The sequence below is a fragment of the Lutra lutra genome, chromosome 5 (assembly GCF_902655055.1).
Source record: "Lutra lutra chromosome 5, mLutLut1.2, whole genome shotgun sequence".
Classification (NCBI taxonomy): Eukaryota; Metazoa; Chordata; class Mammalia; order Carnivora; family Mustelidae; genus Lutra; species Lutra lutra.
The window spans coordinates 7,091,139-7,103,411 of record NC_062282.1 but is presented as its reverse complement, the minus strand read 5'-3'; the positions used below and the strand labels follow the sequence as shown (position 1 = coordinate 7,103,411).

At 43.0% G+C, this 12,273-nt stretch overlaps 1 protein-coding gene across 11 annotated transcripts in view; it reads left to right on the top strand.

The window, feature by feature from the left end:
• SEMA5A (semaphorin 5A) overlaps positions 1–12,273 on the top strand; it is a 469,481-nt gene that overhangs the window by 377,212 nt on the left and 79,996 nt on the right. For all 11 annotated transcript variants that reach the window (XR_007127428.1, XM_047729868.1, XM_047729867.1 and 8 more), the window contains one exon: positions 3,897–4,014. Coding sequence is in view for 10 of the 11 variants with exons in the window: in XM_047729868.1 (XP_047585824.1) it covers positions 3,897–4,014 (118 nt within the window). In the remaining variant the exon portion in view is untranslated. The remainder of the gene's footprint in view (positions 1–3,896; positions 4,015–12,273) is intronic.

Sequence of the window (12,273 nt, the reverse complement as noted above, 5' to 3'; positions counted from 1 at the left end):
TCCAATCTGGTCGGTGTGAACTTTCCTTCCCATCCCAAATCTCTGCGGCCCTTTGTAATTTACAAATCCTTTATTCTACAAATACAAGAAAACCAATTAATTAGAAGAATATTGTGGGGCACCTGGGTGACTCAGTCAGTTAAGTGTCTGCCTTTGGCTCAGGTCATGATCCTGGGGCCTTGGGATCAAGTCCCACAGCCTTCTCCCTGCTCAGTGGGGAGTCTGCTTCTCCCTCTCCCCCTACTTGCACTCTCCTGCATGCTTACTATCTCAAATAAACAAATAAATAAAATCTTAAAAAAAAAAAAAAAGATGTTGTCTGAATTTGGTAGAAAAAGGAAAAAGAAACCGTACACAGCTTCCTTGTTACGTAGGTACCAGGTCTGCTTGTGTGGGTATGAGGATTGGGAAGTTTAGGTTAAAAAAAATATATTGTTTTTTGTTTGTTTGTTTATTTGTTTGCTTGTTTGTTTTAATTCAACAAACGGAGGAAGGAAAGGAGAGTTGCTAGAAATGCATTTCACATGGATCACAGACAAGGAGGCTAATGAAATGATACTATAAAAGGATCAGAAGGAATCCTGCATAAATGTTTTTATGATTTTTTTAAGTGTGGAAGCTCTTTCAAAATATGGCACAAATTTCAGATGCTGTGAAAAGATTCATAAACTTCACACCATAAAATTTTGAAACATTTGTAGCTCAAGAAAAAATATTTAATAATAAGTAGGGAAAGTATTTGAAACATTACTGATAGAGTTAATTTTCTAATATGGAAATTTTCACTTGCAATGACTACATAAAAAGAGTGAAGCCAGTTACTCAATCAAAAAGGAACAAAAAGCAGGAATTGGTTACAAATAGGAAATTTACAAGAAAGGAAATATGGGTAATCCATCAAAGCGCACACACACACTAAATTTTAATCTCACAACTGAACAAATAGATCAGAGAGCTAGAAGAGTGTTTTTTATCTATCAGAAAGGGCTAAGTTAAAAAAAAAAAAAAAGGCAACATCTAGCATGGAATAAGGAGAGGAGAAAGAGTTCCCCTCCGAACTGTTGATTGGTACAAAATCATTAATACCTATAACTTCTACCTCTTCAATGCCATGTATAGAAATTTATCATGTAGAAAATACATACAAAAGTATACATTACAACCTTGCTTTTAAAGGATTTAAATAAATGTTGGTTCTTCTAGATAATAGAATACTGTACAGCCATATAAGGAATCCGGTAGAGCTGTATATACTGGCAAGAAAAAATGTGACAATATATTTTTATGTGTAAAAAGCAAAACCGAAGGCTATGGGAACAGTCCCTTTGTGTGTGTTATATCTAACTCTACTCATTAAAAAAATAAAAATATATATGTATATTGAGACGCATCCATGCATGAATACTATTTGTGCAGAGAAAATATCCCCCAAATGAATAAAAGTGTGAGTAGTGCCTAGAAAGCATGTACTTTGTAGTAATTGTTTTGTCTGATTTTTTCATTTGCATCTACTGTGTGACTGGTAAGGTAATTCAACAAGAGGCCTTTAGACTGGGGTGGCCCCAAAGCCTTGGTAGCTGACCTGAGCAGACTGAAACCAATGTCAGAGTCCCCACACTCGAATCTGGGAAACTGAAACTTTGGAATGACCAATCCCAGTCAACCTGGCATTCCCAAATAAGGCCACCATTTAAGTTATAGTCAATCAAATAATTTCCTCGGGTTGCTTCCAAATCTTCTCCATAAAATTCTCTCCCCTACCTCCTGTTAGGGGAGCCTCCTAAGCACTTTTGATTCGAGGGCTACCAAATTCAAAATTTTAATGTGCCTCAGTTTACCTTTTAACATGTGCGCGGTAAACACACCATCAAGTTCTAAGAGGCTGTGGTGACAGGCAACTGTCCCACGCCCCTCTCCACCCATCCTAGTCCTGCTGGGAGAAGAGCCAGTAGTAACCATATCTGTTTGAACTTCTTCAGGTGGTAAATTAATAATTCCATAGTAACAATAAATAATAGTTTTTACCATTATTGCTTGATTTATTATCTTTTGCGTGATCTTCCCCTGCTGCGGGACTTCAACTTCATCTTTCTCTACTTGGGTTTCCACATTTTAAAGACTACATTTATTTCACTTAAAATAAATGCAGGAGCTAATTGAGGGATTATATTTGTAAGGTTCTGTGAGGGTGGGATGAGCTAACGAGACCAGGTTCTTAGAATGGTGCTTGATATGTGGTGATCATATTTGATATGTTAATTGATTATTTTGTATCATTATATTAACAATTTAATATTACTTATACTACCTCCTTGGCCCATGTTTGATAGTTAGACTGTGATTTCTAGACCTACTCTTGGTTCACTGGTAATCCGCTAACAGACTCTCCCAGCCTGAAGGGCCCCTTCCCTCTAAGAGGACATTAGCACTTTGCGCTGCACTAGCCTGCCTTTCCTCTCTCTCATTTCCTGCACATCTGACCTCTTGGCCCCTTCAGAGAGTGAATTCTCAGGTCTTCAATGCCCTGCTTGCCTGTGGGGTCATCATTTGTATAATTCTGGCTCAGTCACTTTCACGCTGTCTGCTCCCCTCCACCCTTGAACACCTCTTGTCTTGACAACATAGGGCCAAATTCTTCATCTAATGATGCCCATGTGCTGCGTGAACTCTTTCACAGAGACAAAGCCAAAATAAAGTATCCACCATCTGCAATACTTCTGAAATAACATATTGAATATATTGCAGTTGGAGCTATAGTAAGTTACCTTTAAATTTATTTTTAATAAATTTAATAGAAATAATAAAATAAATATCAATAATTAATATTTATATTAATATTAATAATTGATAATTAATAATAAAATAAATTAATTTATTTTTAAGCTATGGTACCCAAAAGAAAGAGTTTCCTGTTTTATTAAATTTAGACCATGTTCAAGGATTTGGGGTATATTTGTTTGTCCTTGGGCCAATTTCTTAAATCTTCTGTGCCTCAGTTCTCTTATCAATGAAGTAAAAATACTACCTCCCTCATTAGAGTTAAGTGTCTAAATGATATAATAAATTGATATATTATAGTAGGTGTTCAACAAATAACATCTATTATTAAGGTAATGATGATGATAGTGGTGGTGGAAGAAGTGATGGTGGTGATGATGGTGATGGTGATGATGGTGATGGTGGAGGTGATGATGATGGTGATGATGGTGGTAGTGGTGATGGTGATGATGGTGTTGATGGTGCAGGTGATGGTGGTGATGGCAGTGATGATGGTTATGGTGGAGTTGATGGTGATGATGCTGATGATAGTGACGGTGGTAGATGTGATGGTGGTGATGATGGAGGTGGTGGTGGTGGTGATGCTGGTGATGGTGGAGATGATGGTGGTGATAGTTATGATGGTGATGGGGCGATGGTGATAATGGTGATAATGATAAAGTGAAAATAATGCATCTTATAAAAGTTGTATCTGAAAGATATAACAGGTTTTCAGAAAATACTGCCTGTTGCTAAGGGGATGCAGTTGATGATGATGGTGGTGGTGGTGATGACAGTGATGATGATGGTGGTGGTGATGACAACATCTAGCATTTTTAAGCTTTGAAAAATTTTGACTAGCTTTATTCATGACACCGAAAGGCTCATGTTGGTACACACAGTCCCTTAGTCGTCTGCCCTATATCTTAGGAAAAATAGGGGTATTTCAACCAAAATTAATTGATTTAATTATATACTTATGGGCATATACATACATTGTTCTCTAGTGTGCAGGCTGAAACTTGGTTTCTCCTAACTAGTTCCCAAGTCAATTCATCAAGGCAAGACTCACCTAAGCTCGCGTCTGTTACTGCGTGGGTAAGGCTGCTCTCTGTTGACCTTTGGGTGTGTGTTTGCAGCGCCTGCATTGGGGCCCAGGACCCTTACTGTGGCTGGGACATGGTGATGAAGAAATGCACGAGCCTGGAGGAAAGCCTAAGCATGACGCAGTGGGAGCAGAGCACCTCCACCTGTCCTGTAAGTGTGCGTTTTCTCCAGCCTCAGAAAGCACCGTCCATGGGAACCCATCCATGGGAATCCTAATCCATGTCCTGTCCGCGCGTCTGGAGCCTTCCTTGCAAACCCAGTCTGTGCTCTCTCAACTGGTTCCCCTCTGAGCTTTCGTTAGAGCCACACAAGATGTTGCCATATGCTTTTTGTCTGCTTTGAAGAGACATATCTTAAGAGAAAACTCTGCTGCTTTGCTAGTGGGGTGTAATATCTCTGTTTCATTCTTGGGTTTTCTCTCAAGATTGGTGTGGACTCTTGCCCTTTTTAGCATTAATAAAATAGTGACTCCACACCCACCAATTTCCCATGGAAGCTATAATTCTAGAAACTGAGATAAGTAGAGCTTTTAAAATAATAAAATAAAGGCTATAACTATTGGACCCCATGTGGGACAGTCTCAGGGTCACAGGAAGGTCTGGGAGAAAGAGCGTGACAGCCATTCCTACTGTGAGCCCCCAGAATGAAGAGCCTCACTTCCATTTGGAGCCAGTTTTCGAAATCTGGAAAAACAGTTTCCTTTGCCAGTTTTTTTGCTTGAGGCCCCACATGTAGGAGCCAGCTTGTTTGTTTTCCTTTGTCTCTAGAACTCTTCGTGCAATAATCTCAAACTCTTTTTCTGGCCTCAGACCATATGACCAATAGCTATTAATCTCCACGCGTTTGAAAACCGATTGAGTCACTGTGCTGTCACAGAGCTGCTGGTCCCTGTGACTGTCAGAGCTGGCTCACTTCTGCAGGGGAGAGCGGGAAAAAGAAGCAGCATATTCCTTTCCTTGAGATCTGCCCTGTTGCTCCCAGAAGAGCTGCCTATGGCATCTGGGTGGTCACCTGCTCTTTTCCTCACCTAAACCTAAAAAGGCTTTCCTTCAATTTGTGAGGGGAACATCAGGCAACGTGATATGAGGAAGGCCAGGGTTAGTAAAAACAGCATCCTCTCCCAAGGGTGGGCACGAGATCTAAGGCTTTTACTGCAAAGGTGTGAGATCACCACTTCTGGGCTCTGAGCTGAACTTTGCAATGGGGTTTGCTGCTGGTCTGCTGGGTTATGTAGCTTTTTTTCAATGATTCTTGAAATTGGTTAGAAATATGCCAGTGTTTGTGCCAAGTTCTTTCTCATTTCTGAAAATTCTTTAAAAGCACAAAGACATTCACCTTAAATCTCTGCAGCTAGAGAAAACATAAACACGGCTCTACATTATGGGCCCCTACTTTTGAAGAATCAGAGCCATTTTCTCATAGATGTTTGACCTTGCATTTTTAATGGCAAAAAGGGTAGCAGAATATAATAACAGTTCTTCTTAAGCAGTAAAGCCATCTGTGTATGACCTGGGGCTTTGTGGATATCTGAGACATCTACTTATAAAGATAGTCTGTAAGATATCTACTTATAAAAAGATAAACTGAGGCATATTAAAAATTTTAAGAGTTTACCTTAGGAGAAGGGAAAAATGAAGGGGGAGAAATCAGAGTGGGAGAAGAGCCATGAGAGACTGTGGACTCCAGGAAATAAACTGAGGGTTTTAGAAGGGAAGGGGTTGGGGGGATGGGTGAGCCTAGTGATGGATATTAAGGAGATCACAGATTGCAGGGAGCACTGGGTGTTATACACAAACAATGAATCTTGGAACACTACATCAAAAACTAATGATGTTACTGTATGGTGACTAACGTGACACAATAAAAAAAAAAAAATAAGGGTTTATTTGGACGAAATCTATTCCAATCAGGCAGCATCCAGTCTAGCAGATGGAAAGGAGCTCTGACGAGCTGTACAAAATCAAAGACTTTCATAGGAAGGAGTAAGGAAGTTATTATACTAGGCAAAATGTCAGGTTGGTTATTGCAAAGTTACTTTCCTTAGTGGATGACGGGTCTACCAGGCAGATAACCTAACTAGTGTTAATCAGACATTTCCTGATTGGTTTAAGATTCTTTTTCTAAAAGAACCAAAACTGTAATTAAGTCTCAGTTTGGTGTCATGGGGCCGAGCATAAGAAACTCCATTTTGGGTCTGTAGGGTTTTTTTGTTTGTTTCTTTAAGACTTATTTGTTTGAGAGAGAGAGAGAGAGAGAGAGAGAGAGAGAGAGAGAGAAGGAGAGATGGAGAGCACATGCATGATTGGGGAAAGGGTCAGAAGAGAATCATCAAGCTGGCTCCCCATGGAGCTCTGCGCCTGATGATACCCCTTGATCTCACATCTCATAAGATCATGATGTGGACCAAAACCAAGAGTCAGACACTTACCAGCTGAGCCACCCAGGTGCCCTTGTAGGGTTGGGTGGTTTTTTTTTTTTTTTGGCTTTTTTAAAAGTAACTATATTAATTGTATATCTCTTTCTAAAAATCTCTCTTAGAAAAAAAATGAGTTAGATGAAAATTAGTAACATTATTACAGATCAGTCTTATTTAGGTATTTTTGAAAGCTATTAAATATAATTTTGCTTCTGTGTTACTTTTTTATTTTGACTAAAATAGAAGAAAGGTTTGATTTTATTGGCCAAATCTACTGTACTTCATCATTTCTGATATGCCACTGTTGTTTTATAAGGAAAAAATAGGCTGGGATGGATGGCATGATGGAAACTCACTTCAGAGATGTTTACTATATATAAATATAAATACACATACACACGTATGTTAAAAAATCTTATAATTGGCTAAATAATTTTCCTTACCTACATATCTTTGTCCAAAGGAAATTAAGCCCTATAAGCTGGGGATGTTTCTCCCCAGGCAAAGAACTTAACCTTATTTCAAACTTTATTCCTAGACTTCTTCAACTTAATTAGCTGCAAAGAATGAATTGTGTATAAGCAAAAACTGAAAAGAGCCACAGTGTCTAAGGGGCTTGGCCTTAAAAATATTAGCGATCTGGATTTTATGAGATCCATGAACAAAATTTTATTTTTATTTTTTATTATGTTTTTCACCACACAGTACATCATTAGTTTTTGATGTAGTGTTCCATGATTCACTGTTTTCGTGTAACAAAATTTTAAAAAGCAGTCATAGTATAAAATAGCAGCTCCCAGTAATGGTGACAGTGTTCGCTCCCAGGGATGCCTAAACTTTGGGGTTGTTAAAGTGGATCACTGTTCCTTGGTTTGTGAATATATTCACTTTTTCAATACTAGAGATATTGCTTACCCCTAACTTCTTTAAGGAGAACTGAAGTGTCTTGTCATCGGCGGTAGAAGTTCCAAGAACCCCCTTCTTTGGGCGAGAAGTTCCTTGCCCTCCTGTGCTCACTTGTGCTTGCCCTTTGGCGAGTTTCTCCCGGTTCATGATAGTTTCTTTCATCTTGTTGGAGTAGAAATGGGACCGTGTGGGGGCAAAGGGTTGGCGCTCAGGGGGTCTCGGTGGACCAGCGGAGATCAGGCGCACATACGCGGGGACACAAGGCTACAGCTAGAGGGGGCCGGAAGTCAAGTGGAGGGATTTTTGAATGAGACCAGAGCATCTCACATCCAGTGTAAAAGCACAAGTTGAATAGGAGCCTCCACCGAGGAAGCGGGGATTCTGCCATGTGGACCGAGCTCAGTGGGAGTTAGGCAGACATGGAGTACGAGGAGGGTCGAGCGGAGTCTGGGGGGAACCTACCAAGTAAACGTTCATGAACTTCAGACCAGGGACTTTGCACAACGGAATCCCCCAATGTTAGTGCTGCGCTCAGACCTCAGGCAATCCTCCCGTGTCTGGAGAGTTCCACTTGGTGACGGCCCCCAGAAACCCTCCCGGGGACTTGGTGCTGGAGAACACCTACTTTCCACAACAAGATCCCCATTTTAAAATGTTTATGGATTTCTATTGTCCAGGAGACAGGACCATAGTTGGCTTTCATAATTGTAATCGAAAACATTCTCAGGTGAAGAGATTTGAAGTGCCCCAGCAGGATCTGAATTTACAGATCTAGAGTGACTTGGGTATTTACGTCCTGCGTAACTAGCAGTGCTGCTTAGCAAGGAGAGCGTTGTCTTAAGAATCTCCCCGGGCTTTAGTGATGCCCGAATGCCACCCACATCCTTTGTGCGGACATGGTCACCGGCGTACTGTCCCATGCATTGGAACTCTCCCTGTTCCAGAATGCACTGTGCCGTATACTAATCGGGCACCTCGATGTCTACAGTGACTGGCTCATCCCCAGGACAGTGTGTAACCAGCACCCTTGCAGTGAAAAGATATTTAGCAAGGACTGAGCCCAGAGCCTCCACTGAGAAAGCAACACCGTGGAGCACATCTAAGGGGTTTATAGAAGGTTCTAAAATTGCACTGGGAAAGAAACCAGGACATGAATCCAGTGCTTCTGACATTCTGCCCACACTACGAGACAGTGATGTTTCCAGCTGCCAGCATCTCCCCAGAGCAGGGACGGACGTGTACACCCACCCACAGGTGACCCCGTGGTCACCTTGCACATTATGCTCAGTAATTCCAAACTTTGTACTTAAATCTATGGTAAAGGAAGGAAGAGGGAGCTGAGGTTAACTGTGTGCCTACACCATGTGCTGAGTGCTGTGTTAGGCCATTTCAATGGATTATCTCATTTAATGTCAGGATCACCCTGAGGCTAGGCATCAGTGCTTCCATTCTCAAGACTGCCCCTATCCATCCAACCTGTCATAGCCGGAGCACTACTGCTCACTCTTCTTCAAAGGTGCTCACTCTCCCTCATGTAGTTCGCTCATGGAGAGACATTTAGGAATGACATTGACATTACAACAGGAGCCCGTCCTTTCCACGGAGCACATCCAATATCCTGTTGTGTTACAATCACTGACCAAAACGACATGAAACTTTGAAAATAAATGAAGATCTTTTGATGCCTGAGAAAACATACTAGTGGAAGATAGAAGACTTTGATTAAGTATGAGGATAATATGTGGAGTGCAGAAAACCTTCACGATACACTCCAGGAACCTCGGCACCCAACGAATGCATCTACGCCCTTGATTACTTGGGAATTAATGAGCATGAGTGACTCAAATGCAGGATTGTGGATTACGCTTGTTAATAGGAACTGAACCTTCCTTGGCTAGCACTTGGGAATCCATTACTTCCCAGGGAACTTTGCTATTATACAGTTAGGGATAAAAATGTACAGTGCTCGTTTCCATGACACTCTCACCAGGGAAGGATCAATGAATCACATTACAGAAGGAAGTGGTGGAGATCACAGTCTCTGGATTATTTTGTTTAGCCTGATTGTTGGGTCTTTCACAACCAGTGAGACTGAATAAACTGAGCCTCAGCTGAACCTCAGTGTGCCTCTCTGTGAAATGGATGTAGGTACCAGGAACATTGTGAACACTGCAGAGTTAAGACGTGGAAATCACTCACCACAGTGCCTAGCATACACTACCACCTATATACATCTTACTATATAATATTTAGTAAGACGAAGCACATACCTCAAATACAAAGTCACTTGACAGAAATCTGGAGATAGCACAACCAAAGATAAAATATTCTAGATAGCTTTATTTCTGATTTCTAAGGAAAACTAACAAAATATAAAAATACTTACTCATTGGGCGCCTGGGTGGCTCAGTGGGTTAAAGCCTCTGCCTTCGGCTCAGGTCGTGATCCCAGGGTCCTGGGATCGAGCCCCGCATCGGGCTCTCTGTTCAGCGGGGAGCCTGCTTCCTCCTCTCTCTCTGCCTGCCTCTCTGCATACTTGTGATCTCTGTCTGTCAAATAAATAAATAAAATCTTAAAAAAAAAAAAAACTTACTCATGCGAGAAAGAGGAGTAGCAGAACCTACCCCATTATTCACAGATCTGTTCCCTAGGAAGATTCTCAAACTAAGATACTCAGCATCAAAAAGGGGGCAGTGGGGTTAAGAGCGATGAGAGTCTGACCACCCATGTGCTACCCCACCTCTGGCCAAAACAGAAAGCACCCCCTTACCTTGCAAATTACAATCATGATATACTCTTACTGACAAGTCCCCAGCACATTCTTTCTCTTTCCAGTGTTTTTATTATAGTAACTGTTCTACCCTTTTCTTTTTCTTTTTTCTTTTTTTAAGGTTTTACTTATTTATTTTCAAGAGAAGAGAGCAGAGGGTCAGAGGGAGAAGCAGACTCCCCACTGAGCAGGGAGCCTGATTCAGGGTCGATCCTGGGACTCCGGGATCATGACCTGAGCTGAAGGCAGAGGCTTCACTGACTGAGCCACCCACGTGCCCCTTTTCTATGTTTTTCTACCTCATTCCACAAATTCTTTCATTTATCACCACTTATTTCAGGTTCTTTCTCTTTTTCTCTGTCTTTATTGGCCCATCTTTTGCTCATCCAGACAGTCGGACAGAGAACATGCATAACATCTCTTGGCCTAGAGACTATTATCTCCTGCCAGCGCCCAGAAGTTGGGGGGAAGGATGTCTAGTGCATAGGGTTCTTTCCTTCCCTGGGCATTTTCCTGAGATGTCACTGACAGCACGGCGCGAGATGAAGACATACAGCATAGTGACGTCACTTACCTGAACTGTGAAATGATCACCCCAGTAAGTTCTGGTAACACCCATCATCTCATACAGATACCCCCCACCCAGAGGTTTTTCCCCAGAGGAGCTCCCCTCTTAGCAACTTTCCATGTCCCATTCAGTAGTGTGAGTGAACTCTAGCCATCGTGTTGGCCTGACCTCCCCAGGACTTACCGATCTGCAGACTGATCCCCGTCCTCCTGTTCCTCCCAACCCCCGTGTCTATCTGTCCACTTGCCTGCTTCTCTCTCTCTCTCTCTCGGTGTTTCTACTTGTATCTGTCCTACACTGACGTCTTCTTTGTTAACCACCTTTCTGATAAACTTAGCTTGCACGAAGTTTAGCCGACTGTGAGTTTGGCTTCACGACCGTGCAGTCTGAATGTGTTTCTGTTGTGAACCGTCCTCTTGCAACAATCTGGATGATTCTGTTTCCTCTTCATTCATGTGTCATCATCTTGGTGTATGTCTCCCGGCCTCAAAAATCTTCAGTTTCCCCACATTCTGTGCTGCCTGGGGTTTCAGATTTCTTCAGAAACTCCCATAGCTAAAGAGATCCTAACAGTCTCCATGCCTATTTCCTTGCTGTGTTAGAGGGAAGAACAGATGCCAAGGGGGTTTGAGAGAGTCTTTCTTGCCCCAGTCCTCTAATCTGTCTCCCGTCTGCCCTTTCTAAAGCTTCTGGTGGGGATTTGTAAGCCTTCAAAGATCACAGTAGCGCCCCCTCCCTCCCTTACCGTGCTGGGTTGTCTTCACCCCTCCCGGTCCACTCTCTGCCCCCTGGCCTGACCTGCCCTACTTCTGGCCTGTCCCCCACCCCAGCCAGGCTTCCCTGCTGTCTTGGGGTTAGACAACAGGGGACATAGGCGGGAGCAGAGAATCTGGGGACTTTCTTCCTTGCCCTCCTCCAGCTTAGGCTGTAGCTCTGGTTGGGGTTTCTGTCCCTGTGATAGCCCTGTCAAGCCACCCTTCCCCAGGCGCTGCCCCTCACTCAGCCGCCATTACCTGGTCTCTGTCTCTGAGAGGCCTACGGTGGTTCCACATGGGGCTTTGTTGGCGTGAGTTCTATTCCGTCATAGCGAAGGCGGTGGCTGATTGTCCCTGCACAGGAGCCGTTGGGACCAGAGACGAGAGTGAGTGCAGGATGGATGTGGGAAGCCCCAAGAGTCAAGACTTTGAAGCTTGAAGGACACTTTTGTGTGAGGAATTAGTGGCCTGACTCTGTCCTGAGCAGCTCTGCTCTCCAAGAAAACCCTGAAGGCTCCAGGGCAACGTGCGGTCCGAGTAGGAACAGCGTTTTTATTCTGACTGCACGGGGCTATAGGGACCTTGGAAACGGGGATATTTTCCTCTTGGGAAAAATCTGCCTTTGTGTTTTCGCTCCCATTCTGGGTTGGGCCCGGTGAGTCCCCTCGAATCCAGCTCCAAACCCTCCTCTTCGCTTCTTTCGGAGAGAGCCAGGCATGGCGCGGGTTCTGGATTTTCATGCACCTCGGTGGATGTGAACGGTTATAGTACCGACAGGAAGGGAGGAGGGGAGGGGGTTATACTGCAGCGGCGGGAGATGACCCACCAGCCACATCACAGCAAAGGAAGGTGGTTCGTGGAGACTTTTTTTTTTTTTTTTAGATTTTATTTATTTATTTGACAGACAGAGATCACAAGTAGGCAGAGAGGCAGGCAGAGAGAGAGGAAGCAGGCTCCCCGCTGAGCAGAGAGTCCAATGCGGGGCTCGATCCCA